At 46.9% G+C, this 20,498-nt stretch overlaps 1 protein-coding gene across 1 annotated transcript; it reads left to right on the top strand.

The window, feature by feature from the left end:
- Nucleotides 1–2,502: 2,502 nt before the first annotated feature.
- TNFAIP3 (TNF alpha induced protein 3) lies at nucleotides 2,503–18,166 on the top strand. The gene is made up of 9 exons (XM_012536282.3): nucleotides 2,503–2,768; nucleotides 6,140–6,449; nucleotides 9,754–9,944; nucleotides 10,589–10,736; nucleotides 10,901–11,071; nucleotides 12,176–12,356; nucleotides 13,514–14,418; nucleotides 15,088–15,269; nucleotides 15,992–18,166. Exons 2-9 carry the CDS (start codon nucleotides 6,155–6,157, stop codon nucleotides 16,274–16,276), a joined length of 2,358 nt encoding a protein of 785 aa, XP_012391736.1. The 5' UTR covers nucleotides 2,503–2,768; nucleotides 6,140–6,154; the 3' UTR covers nucleotides 16,277–18,166.
- The last annotated feature ends 2,332 nt before the right edge of the window (nucleotides 18,167–20,498 follow it).

The following is a 20,498-nucleotide window of genomic DNA, read 5'->3' as shown; positions in this document are numbered from 1 at the left end:
TTGCAAAGCTTTTATATCTCTCTGGTTTCAATTCATTCCACAGATTTCCCCAAATTTTATATCCCCTTTCTGATAAGGAGTTTCTCCTCCTATACTCTCCCTTCCTCTTCCACTCTTTCTTTCTGATTTACCAGGAAAATTCTTATGGGTCTCGCCCATGTGTTAAGTATTAGAAAAGGAAAAGTGCACAGCCAGAGCTCTGACTTAGAAGACAGAAAGAACAGTAAAAACTAGAGAAGGGCAGGGCTAAGAATGCTTCCTCACAGAGACCATCATTCCAGTGGCAGAACTATGGAAATGGGGGTAGAGCTAAACTGAGGGTTACAGACCACTCCTGCCTCTGACTGCCATTACCTTGTCACAAATCCTAGCAGGCAAGATGGTATAGCAGCGATCTCAGGACAACTAGAAGTGACAGATATGAGTGTGGTCTTTCAGGCTTGTTATGCCTGTTATTGCATTCCGAACTCATGAAACCGGGGAGCAGATGTAAACCAGAAAAGGGGCAATGGAAGCTACAGGAGGAGTTGAGGGGCCAGAGCCAGACCGTGAGGCATAAGAGCAGGCAAATTCTGTTTCCAAAGGAGCACAAAGGGAGAGTGGTCTGCGGATTGAGGATGTTCTTTTGCATACATCATCTTTTACCATCTCCACTAGCTCAGAAAGTTTCCTGAGGATGACACCAAGGCCCGTCTGGGTCCCAAGACCATATCCTGCCCCTGCCCAGGGTCCACGTCTGGTTAAGTGAGTGCTGTAAGTTTATGAGGCTCTGGCCAGGGTACAAACAGAGGCCCTGAGACTTTAAATTTTGTAGTATCTTTTCTGAGAGTGATTATTTTCTGAGAGGACCTCACAGTGCGGGCTTTGGAGTAAGGCAGGCCCAGCGCCAGTCACGGCTCTGCCACTGATTGTGTAGACTTTGGGCAAATGGAGTAAGCTTCTTATACTTCAGTTTCTTCATCTGCAAAGTGGGGTTGTGAGACTTCAATGGCAGAATGCACTGCAAACACTTAGCCTACAGCCTGGCATACAGTAAGGACTTCATAAGCATCGTCACCACCGTTATCATTATCATATTACTAGCTTGACTATCAATTGTTTGAGTGTTGGCAGCTGAAAACATCTGTGAATGAGAAGACGACAAATACCAGGAGGTTTGGAGTTGGAAGAAACTCCAGCCACTGGTTTCACATGACCAGCACCAGCCCTGGGACCTTGGTCACTACTGACTCTCTCTTCTAAGTGCCACCGGAAAAGTGCCGCACTCCACGCAGCCTCCAGCCCAGGCTCTGCAGGTTCTTACTGGAGAGAGGAGTATATTTTTATAATTCAAAACTTGAGATATATGGCCTGACAAGTATACCTAAGCCTACAAGGGGGCAGTGGTACAGAACAGTCTGGTTCTAGTCTAGTCATTCTAGAAAATAAGCCGAGCCAAGGGGGAGACCAAGACAGCAAAAGGACCTAGTGCCCCCTCTCCACAACTCACGTTCCTGCAGAGCCAAGGTGGCTGACACCTATTTCTACAGGACACCCTCCAGGTGAAGACACTGCCCTTAGAATGCTATTTAATAAGGGGGTGTGAGGGGGGGAGGGTAATAAGTATTATCAGCCATTGGCATCTTGGGGTGAACTGTCATCAGGACCTCTAAAAAGACTCCTAATAAGATCTTAGGGGGACGTGGCAAGGACAGTAAGGGACTAGAAGTGATTTCTCAACTGAAATGCTACCTCAATGGGAGGCCCCCCAGGGCCCTGGTACGCAGAAATGGAGATGGAAAATCAGTCAAGTGAAGCCCGCGGTTGATAGTGGTTCTGATTCCTAATTTTATCTGATTCCTAATTTTATCTAAGACTGGCTTTGCCCCTGCGAATTTCGAGGCTGCAGGGCCACGAGATCTGACGTCACTTCGAAACGGCATCTCACCAGCCTGGGGTCCGGGGCTGGCACGAATGCTGCGGACGGGGACCAAGGGCTGTGACTGCATATTTTTCTCGAAATCCCCCCGGGGGCCCAGAGTTGGGCGCTCCCCTACGAGCTCATCACGTGCGCAGTCCAAGCTTTGCAAATCCAGCGGAGGCCTGTGGTGGTTTTTAGGGTTTTCTTTCTTTATGATTTCCCTTCTTGTTCTCCACAGTTGATGATTTTCTGCAGAAAAACGGCTGAGAAAAAGAACCTATTTCATTTCCAGTTCCCATCACTGCGATTTCCACATGGATGTGACGTTGAGTCCAGCTTCCGAAATGCCCAGGTGACTCACGCGGGGACACCCCGGGGCGGGGCGCAGGAGTTTCTCGGGCGTCTGGCGAGGCGGAGCGGGGCGGGGACGGGGCGGGGCGGAGCGCATCGGGCCTCCCGCGTCTCCTGCGCCCCCTAGCGGCAGGAGACCACCGGCTTCGGGCGCCCGGCCCGCGTCGCGTGACTGGAAAGTCCCTGGGTGGAAATCCCCGGCTGTCCGCGGGCGGTAAAACAGAAAGGGAAAAAAGAGAACTGGCAGTCTGCAGCCTTGGCGGCGGCCAAGTGCAACGAGCTAGGGGCCGCGGGGGCGGAGCGGCAAGAGCGGCCGCCGGGGAAACTGCGGCGGCAGCGGCGGCGGCGGCAGCAGAGATCCGCACCCCCGGACCGGCCCGCGAACTAACCCCGAGCAGGGCGTCCATGGGGCGCCGCCTCCACCTAGCCCCGACCCCGACCGTGACCCCAGCCGGCGGCGCACGCCTGTCCTGACCTGGACTTGGAGTTTCTGCAGAGGATCGCGTGTCCCGAAGAGGTAACCCCCGTGTCCCTGTGCCGTCTCCCCCGGGCAAGGGCTGCGGGTGCGAGTTTGGCAGCGACCCCCGGGCTGGCTCCGTCGACCTGGCCTTGGTTTTGCAGCGGTTCCAGAGGGGAGTTTGTTGGCCGTTTGTACCCGTTGTAGGTTCTGAACTGCTGAGAGTTGAGGGGGCCGCGCCAGATGTTAGGGTGACAGCCGGGATTCAAGGATCCAGCCAGCTGTTTCTTGCAGATAATGCAGAGAACTTGAAAGGCAGCTGCCTGCGGGGAGAGTCGCCCCCGGGGCCGCTTGGTCGCGGGTGGTCATTGGTGCTTTGCTCTTTGGCTTGTCTTTTTTGGAATCAAGCTCTGCATGCTTACGGCTACGTAGCCCTTGCAAACTGCTGTGGCCTCTTTCCAGATTGTTGTAGCACCAGCCCGAAGGTGTGGCATGTCTCGGGGGCAGCAAAACCCAGGGGGCGGGGAGCCAGGTCAGCTCAACTTCCCGGGGATGGCTTGCAGACACTGAGAGTTAAGCAGTGTCAGAGAAGTATGCGTGTAGCAGTGGGTGGTCGGCCTGCCTTTGGGGGCTCCAGTTTAAAGCATCTGCAGGCCCCTATCCCCCAGTCAGACTGTCTTTGTCAGTCGGGGTCATCCCACATCCTGCCACCTGGCCCTTCAGGAAAGCCGTGGAGCTCAGAACTTGTTGAGACCGCTTTGTTTTCAGTTCTCCCTGCCTCTGATCTTCTTTCCTTGGAAAGCTGCTCTGGTCAAGTATCTCAGGGCAGCCTTCTGAGAGAACCAGTGTTTCAGGGTCTTCTGGACCACAGCCCTAATGTCCCAGAGTATTAAACAGCCAGTACTGCTTCAGTCTTGGTGGTCTAAAGTGCTTCTTTTTTTTTTTTTTTTTCCAATTCTTTGTACAATTTTTGAATTTTTGGAGGGGTACTTTCTAAAAAGTCGATATTTGTTGATAAAAAGCCAATGAGGTAACAAACATGAAAGAAATGTTACAGGTAATATTGTATGTCTTTGCATATAAGGACATTGCAATCATAGCTCAGAAATTCTTTATCACAGGTCAGATTATTCTTTAATCTTAAGTATGGAGAAGTCCAAGTCCTAGGCAGTTGGGCAGTGGGTTTTGATTTCTTTTAAGGAGGCAATTCTGCAGGCCGTGCGAGGCTGAACCTATGAGTGAGGTGACACCAGACTATCAAATATTGACATTTGCATGTCTTGCCTATGGTTCCAGCTCTCACTATTTGAGAACTTTGCTGAAAGATCTTAGGTGAAGAAGAAGATAAAAGAAGAGTCAAAAAAGCAAAAAAGAGGCTACAACTAGCTTGTTTGAAATCTTCCTCTTGCCTGTCTGTTTCCTTGTGAGGGCAGCAGGCACTCTGCAACCACAGGAGTGGTGTTCTGAGATTAGCAAGGGGCGGGTGTTGGAAGACCGGGCTTCTCAGCAAAGCCCTGCCCCTGGATGGTGTGGGACCTACCTGAGCAGGACCAGTCCTGCAGTTGCCGTAGATGGAGACTAAGGTGGTCATGTGATTTCAAGCCGGGGAATAAGGTTGTCTTTATCTTTACCCTCAGCATCAAGCAGATGGTCAGGCAGTAGAAGTATGTGGTCAGGCAGTGCTTGTTGAGTGACGGATGGACAAATGAATGACATCGTGAAAGAGGCATTTGCATGCCACCAAGGGGATGTGTGTGTGATCTTTTTATCCCTTCGTTGTGTCTGTGGTCCTGCCATGATTTTGCCCAAATCCACCTGCAAGGAATATCTGACATCAAAGCAGAGATTACCATTTGACCCAGAGAAAGACTTCTTCCAGGCATCGTCCAGCTATCAGATAAGGAATCCTGAGCTAAATTCACCACCAGAAGACTCCTCAGAAGCAACCTCAGAGTCTTGTAGCGGCCCGTGAGAATTTAGACCATTTTATCAATGACTTTGAGAGAGCTGAGACCCACCAGGACTGGCTTCTCTGTAATCTAGGTTTCTTCTCCCTCTTACATTGGTTTAACTTCTTTCTCAGCTAGAGGCTTGCCCCGGTAAAGAGTATGACACAAGAGTGGGATTAACAAATGCAGTGAAACTTCCTAGGGGCTCTCTTCATGCTCTGAAAATGTCTTTGTCTTCATCTTGGAAATTAGGATGGATGGCAAGGCACCCTACTAAGGGCCAGTGAATGTGAGCTGGCTCTCCACAAAGCTCTGCTCTGTAAAGATCCCACGTTACATCATTCCATCATTCCATGCTGTTGGCATGGGTTGGAGATGCTGGGGTTTGCCCCCCTCCTCTTTCATTTGTCCTGAGTGGTCCCTCTGGCTGAAACTTCTTTCCTTGTCTGCTTCCAGACTTTTATTTCTTTCCACCAGTCGATTATGCTTGAAGATTTCAGGGTGAAGACAGGGTGCAAAATCCATCTGAGTGTTGGTACCTGGAGGACGATAATAAAATTTGGTTAACGGTTGAGTTGAAGTAATACAGTTAATTCTGTAATTATATAGAATATAATTCTGTACTTCTAATATCTGCTCTTAGAAGTATAGAATTTATTATTCTATTATTGTTATTGTTATCATTATTCTATTTTTTATTCTGATGTTGTTAAGTTCAGTGGAGAGGTTCTGAAAGACCGCTGACTGTTTGCTCTTAAAATTGCAAAACATCTTGCTGGGAATAAGCTTTTTTGTTGGTTATAAAACATTCAGTTTAACTCTTTGTATATTACAATACATTTTACAAGTATACGCTTTATAAATATTTCTTTTGGGGACTAAAGAGAAAAGTCCAATCAACAGCCTAGGTGGCAGCATAAAATTGCAGGATTTTTCGCAAAATATTTATTGTCTTTCCAGTATAGGGAGGGAGTGCTTGAAAGAGGTAAATCAAGACTTTGCCTAAGAGCGAGGGTTGCTTGGTGGTGCTGTTAGGAAAGGAGCCAGACTTGTCAGGACTACATTGTGCCTGTAACTGGCATGCAGGGCGCCTCAAATCCAGTGGCTGCCCCCCAGAGCAGCATCAGGATGGAGTGGGATTTTCAGTCGGTTACGAGGCACCATACCTGTTGCTGACAGACAGGCATGGCTCCCTGACAGATGTTACTGAAAACATGGGTTATTCCCCTCCTCCTCGTTGCCCACTCCCCGCCTTCCTTCTCTTGTTTAGACTAATCTTTAAAAGTGATGTAACTTAAAACAGTCCGGTGTGAGTTCATCTTTGGGGCCAGCTAGTATCCTGGGAGTAGAGGTGACTAAGATCTTTTGCCTACCGCTTAGGGTAATGACAAGATCAAACACTGGGGTTTCCTGCAGGCAGGTATATAGGAGTCATATCAAAGCCGAGCTAACGGCATGGGGTTTTCTTTCCCTCCTCTTCAGGTGTTGGAGAGCACCATGGGTGAGCAACTCCTTCCTCTGGCTTTGTATTTGAGCAATATGCGGAAAGCTGTGAAGATAAGAGAGAGAACTCCAGAAGATATTTTTAAACCTACCAATGGAATCATTCACCATTTTAAATCCATGCACCGGTACACGCTGGAAATGTTCAGGACTTGCCAGTTTTGTCCACAGTTTCGGGAGATCATCCACAATGCTCTCATCGACAGAAACATCCAGGCCTCCCTGGAAAGCCATAAGAAGCTCAACTGGTGCCGAGAAGTCAGGAAGCTTGTGGCGCTGAAAACAAATGGTAAGACCTGCTTTTGTCTGGGGGCCGGGGTAGCTCCCACCGGGCTGGGTGCCCATTTATTAGAAGGTAATAGCACCAGTCCAAATCGAATCTCTTAAGGCCGCAGGTACCTTAGTATAGAGATTCTATAAGGGGCACGTAACGAAAGCAAGCTTGTTTTGTGAATATTTTAATTAAGGATATTTTCTAGTGTATGTTAGACAGCAGAGCGTACTGAGGCTTTAAGAATGCATTTCTAGACACCATGCACCTATTAAGTATATGTGTATGGTATGTATGTATGACTTCTGTATGTAATTCTTGCAACTGTTTAATCATCTGTGAAATACCCTTCCCTAGCCAGTAATGGAAATATCAAAAGGCTTTAAGTTCAAAAGGAAAGCGTTGTGTGAAAACTGGTGGCGTTTCCCACTGTCATTAGAAAATGCTTGTGATGATGGCCTTACACTTCTTGAATCAGTGACACATTTTATGGGTTAACCAGTGACTGTTGTCAGCTCCTCCCTTACCTGGGTTCTGTTGCCCACAGTCCCATGATACGAACTAGAAAGATACCTGAGATTTTTAGTGCAGGTTTTAGACCTCTACTTCATGTTTTTTTTGGGATTCCTAGTACTGTACTGCATTTCTTGCTGTCTGTGACTGTCTACCCAATGGCCGTTTATGACTAGTAGGTGTTTCCTGTTCTAAGCTTTACTGTTTTGTCTTTTGTTTATTTCCTTTAAGCAAGAGTATGCACATCACAGAAACATTCGAGCATACTGTTTCATGCAGATACAAAATTCTACTTTATAAATGTAGCGAATCATTACAAGAAGCAAGCAGGCTGCTTATATTAAGTAAGGCCTTTTTCTCAAAAGGCTCCTGGCCTTAGATCAGTGACAATCGTAAACCATCCCGATCAAAATAATATGTCGAAGGGCAAAATTAGTACATCCTTGTTGACAGTGAGATGATAAGAACATCAACTTAAATAAATTGGTACATTCACTTTGGCCATTTTTGACTTGGGTAACTTGGCACGATTGAGGGACATGTTTTTTTCCTTTGGTTCTGGGAGTTAGCATCACCTTAACATCTTGCTTTTATTTTTGAAGCATAGATTCTTAGAAACATAGAAAGAAAACTGGGGCTATGTAGTATTTATGTTGTTCTTGGCATTAAGTCAAGTGATGCTTAGAAGTAGTTAATTATGTGAAGTCATCATCAAGGGGTTTATGTTCCTGACAGTTTGTGGTTTTAACTCTCTCCCATTTGGTTACAAAAAGATGTGGGAAAGTTGGAAAGAAGAGATTCTGCCAAATTAGAAATGTGGTGGAAAGAGAAAAACCGTATTATCATGAACTAAACTGAGATTTTAGGGTTAACTTGCTCTGGTTCCTTAAGAGAAAAAATTGAATATAAAAAGTAAATACTGGTTTTGCAAAGATAGGTCATTTAAATCAAGGATTCACGCTACAAACAAAACTACAAAAGCAAGTGCATTCTGATACCATTTTCTGAGAAGTAAGGATTTTTAGGCTCAGAATCCTTTTATTTCACCACTTGAAAAAAAATTCCTTAAAATTCTGGAAAAGGAAGAAAAGATATTTAGGGGAAGGAAGGAAACAAATGACTTTTCCTCTCTGATTTTATTAGCACTTTTTTTTTAAGCCTTCCCCCTATAGGAGGGCTCTACAAAGTCAATGGTCTGTTTGGGGAGGGGGTGATTCACAAGTTTGCATTTGAGGATATGAGACTGTGGTGAATGAGGAAGGGAGTAGGTGGCATAAAATTGAAACTTCATGTGAAAAATTCCAACGTCTATTGGCTGCAGCGATTTCACTTGTATAATGAGTAGCCCTATTCCAGCTCACCCTGACCACACCCACTTGGAAAGTCCAGGGTGCACTTCGCACTTTAAATGTCTACACACCAGAACAAAAAGTACAATAGCTGTTGCTCAATTGCTAGTCAAATAACTTAGCGCTGGGGAATTCCAGATGTTACTTAGGGAATTTTATGCTGGTGCATCTCAATAAAGAACTGAAAGTAAGCACAAGAAGAAAAAAAGCCTTATCTTTGCTCTAGATTTTGCAAAGGGGAAATTTCAACAGAATGCAGTTGTTGCTACATTTCTGCCAAGACACAAGCCTTGAGCGATCTTTTTGGTTCATTGCTTTGAATGTTTATTTAGCTAGTTTTTCTAAGTGTGTAAATTGAACGGATACTGGCTGTGGATACATTTTTGAGAGGTTGTTGTTGTTTTTGTTTACAGTTGACTATAATTAAGACTTGATAAAATTTCAAATGGCTTTATTGCCCCGTAGAACAATGTAAGAACACGATTGAACTTTTCTTTATAAAAACAATTATGCACTTCCCAAAAGAGACTAAGGAGTTAACTTTTTTAATATTAAACAGACCTCCAAAATGTTTATTCTTTGGAGTTCAAAAAGCAATGCAGTCTCATGAATTGTGGATTTTAACCTATAAAAGCAACAAAGTTGATAGAATAAGATTAGACCTATCTTTTTCTCAAAAGCCTCAAAATTCTTCAAGTGCCAGCCCTAAACACTGAATTATTTTCAAATGTAGACATCGAGGCCCTCTTTAAACTCTGAAAAAGGACTCTAATTGCTAACAGGCGGGTTCACACAAGACATTTCTGGGGGTGGGGTGGGCAGGCAGTAGGTAATTCAGTCTTCTCACTCCCACTTTACAGACCAGGAGAGGAAGCTCCCAGGCCCCAAAGGCTGTGGTGGGATGGTCAAGTCATGTACCACTGAGTCATGGCCAGGCCGTCCCTGTCTAGTAAATGGAGCCAGACCAGCTTCCTGGTTTGAGCATGTTACCCTGGGGGTTCTCTCTCAGAGTCAGAGAGCAATAGTGCCAGCGTCTTAGCCAGAAAAGCAAGGCATGTTAGAAAGGAATGGACTTCAGAGATCATAATCCAATGTCCTCATTTCCAAAGAGGAAAAATACTCGAAGGTTAAGGAATTTCCCCCCAAGGTCACCTAAACTAGTTAGGGCAGAGCCAGGCTGGAACCAAGGGCTCCTGGCTCTCACTCCCTGATTCCTTGGCTCTGTTAGTGTCATTCATTCAAAATGAGAGTTAAAAGAATGATATATGTTTTTTCCGTTAAAGCTGTCATCACCTTGTGAAATGTTACCAGTTGGCCCTTCGACTAAGACATTAAACCACTGGCGTTTCTCACAAGCGCTATTGGGTCCCCGCATGGTAGCCGTAAGGCTAGTTTATTCTGTAAACCCCCGCTAGGCCTTAGATGTAGGTTGCCTGAATTGGCTTCCCTTCTGTCCTCAGGTGACGGAAACTGCCTCATGCACGCTGCTTCCCAGTACATGTGGGGTGTTCAGGACACAGACTTGGTCCTGAGGAAGGCGCTCTTCAGCACCCTCAAGGAGACGGACACCCGCAACTTTAAATTCCGCTGGCAGCTGGAGTCTCTGAAGTCTCAGGAATTCGTGGAAACGGGGCTTTGCTACGATACCCGGGTATGTTGTGTTTCCTCATCCAGCATCTATTGACAGAGCTCCATGGTGGCAAAACAGTACCTTCGGCCAGTCCCTGCTCTCAAGGAGCATGTGATTTGCCGGGTCACATGAACCTGGCAAAGCAGAGTCAATGGAAAACACCAGAAACCTCCTGTGGGATGGACCTGAGGCTCTTGTCACTGCTGGGAGGCTCCAGGGCAGCAGCTTCCCAGCTGGGGAGTCATTTTCGAATGATCTTTCTGATCTCGGGCTTCCCTGTGGCGTTTTCGTTGTTTTCCAGTTTGATTGCCCTTCTCGTGCTTTACTGAGCCAGCCCATCAGATTCAGACGGGCGCCTCCCCATTTTCAGTCACAAGTTTGGGATTTTTGTGCACATTTGGATGAGGAGCGTTGACATTATGCCTCATCAGGGATTTTTTTGAAAGCAGGTGCTGTCCCCATCCTCCCCTACTTCTGAGTTTGCCTTGTAGTGGAAAAAAGTAAGGGAAGAAAACCAAAGTGGGGACAAAAGGGTGATCGTTTAAATGATAATTTCAAGAAAGGGTAAAAGTAAGCCGAGGGATACAAGTGATAAATTATAGAGTGAAGCCAGAATTGTTTTTTAGTGCAGAGTACATTCAATGATTTCTTTTCTGTCCCCTTAGAACTGGACTGATGAATGGGACAGCCTTGTCAAAATGGCATCCACGGACGTACCAGTGGCCCGCAGTGGACTTCAGTATAATTCACTGGAAGAAATACACATATTCGTCCTTTGCAACATCCTCAGAAGGCCGATCATTGTCATTTCAGGTGAGATGCCTGCTGATGGCTTATCTGTATTTAAGTGCTTTTCAGCTTTAGTGCTTTACCTCTTAGGAAAACCCATGCTACCAAAGTTACAGGAGACCATAGTTAAATGGAATCTGATGAAAGCCACGGAGGGCCTTATCTTTTCTTTCTCTTTCCTTAAACAGACAAAATGTTGAGAAGTTTGGAATCGGGTTCCAATTTCGCTCCTTTGAAGGTGGGCGGAATTTACTTGCCTCTCCATTGGCCTGCCCAGGAATGCTACAGATACCCCATCATTCTCGGCTACGACAGCCAACACTTTGTACCCCTGGTGACCATGAAGGACAGTGGACCTGGTGAGAAAACTAAGCATCTATTCACGTTTGTACTTGCTGGTAGATACTGGTACACCCCGTTCCTCCTGAACATCAGGGTTTGCTCTTTTGCTCCTTATTGAAAGTCTCATTTAAGTATATTAGTTTTATTTAAATACAGTGTTCTGTCAGCTGTTTAGCAACAGTGATGGAATAGCAGTCATCGTAATGCGCCCCCAACTTTTTGTCTATAGTTTGGGAAGCACTTTCAGCATGTTAGTGGCAAGTAGGAGATAATGTATATTACTGCTACCATTTCTTAATTAGCCCCGTAATACAGTGCCTGGCATGGGGCAGGCAAATGTCTGGCAGGTTAGGTATTATTGTAATAGCTTAATGAGGAACTAATAAGGCACTTTACAAATGCTTAGGTACATTATTTTATTTCATTTCATCTTCACGGCATCCCTGTGGATGCAGTAACCTTATAGTACAGATGAGGCACTTGAAGCTCAGAGAAGTTAAATAACTTACCTGATGTCACAGAGATGGATGGTAGCAAAGTCAGGACTCGAACCCAGGTCGATCTGGTTCTGAGTGTGGGATTTGACCAGTAAGACCTCCTGCCTCCAGGCTGCTTAATGTGCTGTGGGCGTCCTGGAAACCGTGTGGGGGTTTTTTGGTTTTTTTAAATTTTATTTATTTTTGGCCGCATTGGGTCTTCGCTGCGGTGCGCGGGCTTCTCATTGCAGTGGCTTCTCTTGTTGCGGAACACGGGCTCTAGGTGCGTGGGCTCAGTAGTTGTGGCTCATAGGCTCTAGAGCGCAAGCTCAGTAGTTGTGGCGCACGGGCTTAGTTGCTCCGCGGCATGTGGGATCTTCCCGGACCAGGGCTCGAACCCGTGTCCCCTGCATTGGCAGGCGGATTTTCATCCACTGCACCACCAGGGAAGTCCCAACCGTGTGTTTTTTATTAGAGTTTAGTACAGTTTGTTTCCCCATTTGATTTTGTGGCTAGATAATACTTTTCCCCTCTGTAATTGTATCCTTTCTGCATTTTCAAAATGTAGTTGTTATATATATGGCCTCACACATAATCTCATTTAGTAGAATCATATTTTGCTGATGTGTTATTTTTTTCCCTCAGAAATCCGAGCTGTTCCACTTGTTAACAGAGAGAGAGGAAGATTCGAAGACTTAAAAGTTCACTTTTTGACAGATCCTGAGAATGAGATGAAGGAAAAGCTCCTGAAAGAGTACCTGATGGTGATGGAAATCCCTGTTCAAGGCTGGGACCACGGCACCACCCATATAATTAACGCTGCAAAGTAAGCAGTTTGTTTTTCGCTCTATGCCTTGTCATCTTTAAGCTGCTGCTACCCCAAAGACCAACAGTAAAGTTATTTGAAGCTGGTTTCCTCCAGCGTGAAACAAGTTTAGGGGCTTGTGTGTGAGTCAGAGACCATCACTTCAGGGAGCACTAACTTGGGTTTCAAATGGGAACAAGTAATTTATCCAAAATGATTTTTCTGCATATCTGGTTGCTGAGTGTCAGCCCTGTGGCTTTAAAAAGTGCGTTCACATCGAGGATGGGTTTTGTTTTGTTTTTTTTAATTGCCCTAGTGCTAGACTAGCAAGCGAAAATTCTTAGAGACAAAACACTCATTCTCCTGGCTTCTGGGTAAGGCAGACACACCAGACGCAGACTGCGCTGTAGAATGTGTTTATGTGGCAGGCACGTGACTTGGCCGCATGGGGCGGGGAGGAGAGACCCAGAGTACAGGTTGTACAGGTAGCAAAATTTTAAACACTGGCTTGATGATAAAGAGATGCCCATTTCCTAGAACTTTGAAATGCACACGACCGAGAAGGCCTAAGAGAATCGGTTTCTCAAAGTGGAGATGAACAAATTACAGAGTCAGAAGTCAGTATGTAACGCCTGATGGTGTGTCTGCCTCTTAGTTACTGCTCGTGGCAGTTACCACTAATAGAGACCAGGTGCATGTTTAAAATTAATAAAGTAAATTGATAAAGAAAAATACAGAACACATTACAAGGTAGTTTGTACTATAAAGTAAGCTCATCCCAAATGAATACCTTGAAAACATTTCACTAGAAATTTGGTCTCTGAGAAGTTAGAAAGTAAAAGTGACTTTTTCAAAGAGGAAGAGGGTAATTAAGTGTAGAAGCAACCCCTGAGGAGCCCTTTCTTTAGAATTATCTATAATTTGGGCTGGGCCAAAATTAATTAAATAAGACTGATTCTCAAAATAATGACGTCTTCTCAACAGTATTGGACTGTGTTACGTTAGAGGTGCAAAGTCTTCATCACAGGCTGCATTTCAGTGAATGGTTATGAAGTTATTACCACAGTCCACATTTTAAAAGTTTGCTCTATGATCTAGTGGTGTAAAGTTGTGTGTGTGTGTGTGTGTGTGTGTTTGTGTGTGTGTAGTCTCATGTTTCTTTTCCTTTTGGTCTTTAGGTTGGATGAAGCTAACTTACCCAAAGAAGTAAACCTGGTAGATGATTACTTTGAACTTGTCCAGCACGAGTACAAGAAGTGGCAGGAAAACAATGAGAAGGGGCGGAGAGACACGCACCCCCAGAATCCTTTGGAACCTTCCGTCCCCCAGCTTTCTCTCATGGACATCAAATGCGAAACGCCCAACTGCCCTTTCTTCATGTCCGTGAACACCCAGCCTTTGTGCCACGAGTGCTCGGAGAGGCGGCACAAGAAACAAACCAAAGCCCCAAAGCCCAACTCCAAGCCGGGCCCTGAGGCGCTGCCCCGCCTGGTGCTCGGGGCCTCCCGGGGGGAGGCCTGGAGCCCCGAGGAGCCCGCTGGGGGTCCCCACTCAGCCCCTCCGACAGCACCCAGCCTCTTCCTGTTCAGCGAGACCACGGCCATGAAGTGTAGGAGCCCCGGCTGCCCTTTCACCCTCAACGTGCAGCACAATGGCTTCTGCGAGCGATGCCACAATGCCCGGCAGCTTCCCGCGGGCCACCCCTCGGACCCTGCGCAGCATCTCGACCCCGGCAAGTGCCGAGCCTGCCTCCAGGACGTCACCAGGACGTTTAATGGGATCTGCAGTGCTTGCTTTAAAAGGACTACAGCCGAGCCCGCCCCGAACCTCAGCTCGAGCAGCCCCCTCTCCTGCCACCAGCGCTCCAAGTCTGACCCCTCACAGCTCGCGCAGAGCCTCTCCCCGCACGCCTGCCGCAGAGCCGGGCCCGAGGCTCCCTCTGGCCACCGCTCCTCGGCCGCACGGACTCCAGGGGACAGGACGGGGACAAGCAAGTGCAGGAAAGCGGGCTGCATGTACTTTGGGACTCCAGAGAACAAAGGCTTCTGCACGCTGTGTTTCATCGAGTACAGAGAAAATAAACGTGAGTGAGAGGATGGGTTTCACCCGTTTCAAAACCCCTCGTAGAAGGCAGTTTGCCCCTGAAATTCAAGAAGGGAGCCCCTTCAAGAAAGGGCTGTGGCGTTGAGTGTGCCTTGCGTGGGGGGGACAGTCACGGTGGCTCTGCCGGCACACCTGGAAGCAAAAGCACAGAACAGCATGTTCCAAAACCCGCAAGAGCCCTGTGGGTAGAGTTCAGAGGATTTTTTTTTATAAGGTCATGTGGTGTAGTGTTTGTAAGGTAGAATTTAGACGAGACTTCTTTTGAAACTCTGGCATACTAGAGAAAATTCAGAACCTGATGAGTGGTAGCTGGAAAGAGAGCGGCCTTCACTGATGTCGTAAGAGTCCATTTGTGGTTTTTGAAATCTCAAATTTGAAAGAAGGATGGGCACTTAATGTCTCTGCTTGTTCTGTTCCTGTGACCGACCAGTGCGGGCTGTTCCAAAGGGAGAGATCTGTAAAGTCAAAGATGTTTTTATTATAGTATTATTTCTGTTGGTTATTTTGCTAGGTTTCTGAAAGGTTGCTCTCGTAGGTAGAGCGCAGCTGGTCTAATCTGTATTAGGAACCTGTCTGTTTTTCCCTGACATCAGCATCTGTCCACTTGGTGAACCGTACGTGTTACTAATGACCGTCTGCTCTCTTGTAGATTTTGTCCCTGCCTCAGGGAAAGCCAGCCCCACGGCCTCCAGGTTCCAGAACACTGTCCCCTGCCTGGGCAGGGAATGCGGCGCCCTTGGAAGCAGTGTGTTTGAAGGATACTGTCAGAAGTGCTTCATCGAAGCTCAGAACCAGAGATTTCATGAAGCGAAAAGGACTGAAGAGCAGCTGGTGAGACATCTTGAGGGACGTCCCCCTCTCCTGTGGGCCCCGCCTCCTTGCTAGAGTGATAAGCAGGCTTTCCTCCCTGCTGAGTTCCAGGGAAAAACCAGGGGAAAAGTCAGCCTGGCCCCCAGGGCTGGAAGCGCAGCAGTTCCTATTGATTTTCATGGCCTAAGTTTACTTTAGGTTCATTTTAAGAAGCAAATAAAACCAGCCGTGGAATAAAACCCGTTAAAGCCTCCGAAAAGCCAAATGGCGATCAGAGGCTTCTTGGATTTGTAGCAGAAGTGCCGACTTTCTTAAGTAATCCCCTTATTATGAGATAGAAGGAAAAGCAGAACGTCCCAGGTGCCTCCACTTACTGGCATATAAGAAAAGCAAACATTCATGGATAGACGCCTCTCCTGCTGGTTGGAGGGTGGTAGGGGATCTGTCTAAATGAGGGCAACTTAGTATTAATCCAGACGGAAGCGAGCTGGGCCAGCCTGTGCCGGCCTCCGTGTTAGGGATGGTGATTCCACCGGGCCTCCCTGGGGCCAGATCTGTTTTCTTGGGATGGGGAGGAAAGGTCCTTGGAGGCTCCCGTCCATAGACCGCCCGCCGTCCGCTTGGTCAGGCAGGTGCCCTTCACCACACCCAGCCCTTTGTAGAACCCACACCGTCGGATGAGATGAGATGTGGGTCCCTGAACAATGAATGTGACAGTGGTTCTCTCTGCTCTCTCCACCCAGAGGGCGAGCCAGCACAGAGACTTGCCCCGAGCCACCCAGAGCACCTCCTGGTCCAAGTGCACGCGGGCCACCTGCAGGAACATGCTGGCCTGCTGCAACCAGGAGCTGTGCATGGAGTGCCAGCACCTCGGCCAGCGCGTGGCTGCCAGCGCCCGGCGGCCCGAGCCCGTCCCTGAGGAGCCCCCCACGCAGCGCTGCCGGGCCCCCGCCTGTGAGCACTTCGGCAACGCCAAGTGCAATGGCTACTGCAACGAGTGCTTTCAGTTCAAGCAGATGTACGGCTAACCTGACCCAGGGGGCCAGCCCCGGCCCGGAGGGACCTGGAGCCTTAGCCCGCGTGGCGCTGTGCTCCCAGTGCCCCGGTGCCACCCGAGGGTCCGGCCCTGCACGGTGGGCCAGGGTGTCTCTGAGCAGGGCAAGAAAGAAGCTCTCTGTCACCGGCCTGGAATCTGAGCAAAGCGTGTGACTGGCTGCGGGTTGTGTGGGCTCCAGCCCACGCCTCTCCTTCCAAGCAGGCAGCCAGGAACCTCATGGACTCAGAACGCGTGCCAGGACTGCTGCCTCATCTTTAGAGAAAAGGGAAAAGACGCAGGTCAGGCGGGCTGGGAAACTCGGAGCCAGCCCCCCTGCCCTCCATCAGCATTTCTCGGAGATGGGGAGCTGAGGCCCACAGGCCCTGTGCCGGAAGCTCGGGAAGCTCAGGGATAACGGGCAGGCTCAAAGTGCCGGTCGTTCACGGTTTCGCCCTACCTGCCTCGTTCCTTTCCCACGGACACGGCAAAAACGTCCACAGACTGTGATGCTGAGGCTGCTGGGACTGAACAAGTCCACGGTGAAAAGCACACCAGCTGCTCTTTACAATATGCACCTTGTAAGACCCAGAATATTCTCAGTGGGCAGATGTGTAACTCTTTTGGTTATCACTGTCTTTACTTCTAAAGCTTAACTTGAACTGAGGTGAGCGTACACCTGGTTACACATATAATGGCCCCTTATGTTACATATGAGGGAATTTTGTTTGTTACGTTGCGCTGCTGCCCTAGAAGTTTAAGTAAGAAGACTGACTGATAATAATAACCTATTTTCTGGTTGTTGTAGGGGCACGCACGACTCGTAGACACAGCCCGCCTGAACTCCACCAGCAGACTCTTGTGTCTGTGTAATCACTTTATTTATTTTATTGCAAACTTTAAGGTTATTTAAGTGAAGCTGTTTCTTCTGGTCTGCAGAAATTGCTATACTGTCTTCTTGAGATAACATACTGGCTTTCGGTCATGTTATAGACACAGCAAACTCCTCACCACAGTAGGGGAGTCGACCTTTTCCACACATTTTGGAAAGAAGTCGCATCGCAAATAGATTCATTAAACTCTCACGCTTCCTCGTGAAACTTTGGTCAGAGCCACTTCCCAGCCCTCCGATGAGAAACCATTCTCCACAGTGTGTAGATGCTTCTGCGTATCCTACCTCCTTAGAGAGACGATTGGGAAGGAGCGGGGATGAGATTGGAGAAGGTCACGGGGAAATCTGGAGCCTTTGGTGATGGTTTTGTTTGCTGTGTTAATGCTGTGTGCTGGGGTGCAGGGCAGTGACCTCGTGGCCACCTTAGCATTGGGACAGCACAACCTTGTAACCATGAGTACGAGGAAATTTCTTTCTGTCCTTGGCCTGCAGTTTCTCTGTGTGTTTTGTGTTACTCTCATACTTGTTCTAGAAAAAAAAGGAAGGGAAACACATTGTCCCCAGAGGTAAAGGCTGCTATTTTTTTGCGGGGGGGGGTCTGGACTTAGAACCTGAAAAGTTTGGCAATCTGTAACTAACTCTCCATGGTCTTTACTTGTCCTATGTGATGTGTTTTCCCCTTGAGATACCATAAGCCTTTTTCCTTGGCAGATCTCTTTATAATGTCTTTCTAAAGATTTCACATAAACTTCAGTGTTTTCATTTAGTTCTTTTAAAGTTGCTATTTTAATATTTTGTGTATCAATATTTTCATTCTTAATGTGAATAAATGGGATTATTTATACTTATTATAGAAGACATTTGAAATTTGCACATTTAGTTGTCTCTGATAGAAAACTGTTGACTCTCTATTGGCTTTCTTCAAGTTTTCCTAAATTTAAATGTAACTTTTCACAGAAGTCAAGATTAAAAAGTAAATTATTTAAGAACAAATGTTGATGTTTTCTGTTTACGAATGATGAAAGAAAAAGGCCCCAATATTAAGACCACACTTCCCAAACAACTTTATTTCAAGGAACACCTGGGCAGGGGGTACATCTCTCACCCATAGGTATTAAGAGCACTTACTGTTAAGGGTAAGGCATCTGGTTTAACAGGGAAGACATGGAGGCCCAGAGGGAAGTAGGAAAGATGTGCCAGTGCCTGTTACCTGTGCTCCTCTGAAGTTTCCTGCCCTCAGCCTTAAGTACAGAGAGAAAAGACAAGGGGGCGGAGCAGAGAGAGACAGGAAGGAAAGAAATCAGAGGGGAGGAAGGAGTATAAGACCTCTGGGTCAGATCTTAGAAGAGGCGACCTATGACTGTGATGGCCATGAGGACCGGCGGCACCAGAGTCCTGGGAAATTATAAACGGCCCGTTCTTCCACCCAATACAAGTGTACCTAGAGAAGATTGATGCTGAAGGACTGTGCAGCTCCTGGAATCTCTCTCTTTTTTTTTAAAGCTGCCCAGGAGATTCTGATCATCAGCCAGATTTTAGAACCATGCATTTAAAGAAATATTTATAATATTTCTAAACTCACTGTGGAAAATTGTAACATACAAGAAAACAGATAAGAGTATCATGAACCCCCATATATCTATCATCCCGTTTCAACAGTTAGGAACACCTTGCCAAATTTGTTTCATCTGTCACCTCTTTTTTTTTTCTGGATTATTTTAAAGCAAATTTCAGATATTGTGCCCTCACAGAAATACATCAGTGTGCATCTCTAATTGTTAAGAATAGGTTCTTTTTCTATAACCACCATTATTACACCCAGCTAAATTATTTTCAATACCATCCAATTAAGTTTGTATTCTAATTTCTCACATTTTCCACTATACAGAGTCCTATTGCTTTTGTTTTCTTTTGTTTTGTTTTTTTTTTTCCGGTACGCGTGCCTCTCACTGTTGTGGCCTCTCCCGTTGCGGAGCACAGGTTCCGGACGCGCAGGCTTAGCAGCCATGGCTCACGGGCCCAGCCGCTCCGCGGCATGTGGGATCTTCCCGGACCGGGGCACAAACCCGTATCCCCTGCATCAGCAGGCAGACTCTCAACCACTGCGCCACAGGGAAGCCCCCTATTGCTTTTGATTGCTAACATTTCTTAAGGCTCTTTTAGTCCGTGACACTCCCTTTTTAAGTTTTCATGCTATTTTTAAGGCGATTAGGTCATTTGTTCTGTAGAATAGCTCACATTCTGGATTTGGCAGATTGCTTTCTTCTGGTGTCATTTCACTTGTCTTTCTAGACTTCTTATTAGATCCAGGTTCAATCAGGCAAGAATCATTCACAGGTGACGCTGTGTGTGTCCCACGACACCCCATCCCATCTGAGCTGTATGAATGCTTACCCAGGGAAATCACAAAGCCTTGAATTGACCTCTTTTTCTCCATTCTTCCTCCGTCTCTCACCCAACGTTAAAAATTACAGTCCTTCAATCAGCATGATGAACATAAGCATTTGACCATAAGTCATCAGGATTTCTAAAATAGGAAGTGACTTATAATTAGCAAACTATCTCTGACTCAGAGAAACGGCACATGAAATAGGGCAGGTTTGGAGGGCAGCAAGAGAGCCACTTAGGGCACATCTCCAATCTGGAGTGGTGGATGGACCTCAGGGTTGGGGACCCTCTAAAGCATGTGTACAATTTTATATTGGGGTGTGTACATTTTCTTTCTGAAGTGGGGCCAGTGGCTTTCTTCAAAGTCTCAAAGAAATCGATGACTTTCCAAAAAGGCAAAGGACCTAGGCGTGGAGAGCCGAAAAATAAGACTTGGAAGGAACGGGCTTTGCTTCAGCTTGCCCAGATCTTCTAACGCTGTGGAATATCACCTTCATACCACACATGGGTGGAAGTTCAGATCATCCGAAACCAAAGGCGTAATGTTTATTCCTGCCCTCTTCCTCTCATGCACAGGCAAGGGCATAATCAGCTTTCATGCCACCTCTAGACTTTTCCCCCATCCTCCCACATCCAAACTTCTGTGAAGTGTGTCTCCAAAATGTCTCGCAAATCCATTCTTCCCCCCTTTCCTCCTGCAGTTCCAGCTTGGACCCCAGCCTCCTGCTGTCTTTTTTTTTGCCTCTGGTCTCTCCTTTCTAGACAGTCTCTTACTAGTTACCTATGCTTGTAAATCACAGACCTGGTAATGCTTCTCCTTTAATTAAAACTCCCCCATGGCTTTCTACTGCTCCTAAAGCCAGGTGCGTGCAACCAGGAGTTGCAGGAAGAAAACAGGAAACCTCTGAGTTCATTTTGCTGATACTTGATATATGAA

This window comes from Orcinus orca, chromosome 12 (assembly GCF_937001465.1).
Source record: "Orcinus orca chromosome 12, mOrcOrc1.1, whole genome shotgun sequence".
Classification (NCBI taxonomy): domain Eukaryota; kingdom Metazoa; phylum Chordata; class Mammalia; order Artiodactyla; family Delphinidae; genus Orcinus; species Orcinus orca.
The sequence above is the reverse complement of the archived record's forward strand: the minus strand, read 5'-3'. Positions and strand labels throughout refer to the sequence as shown.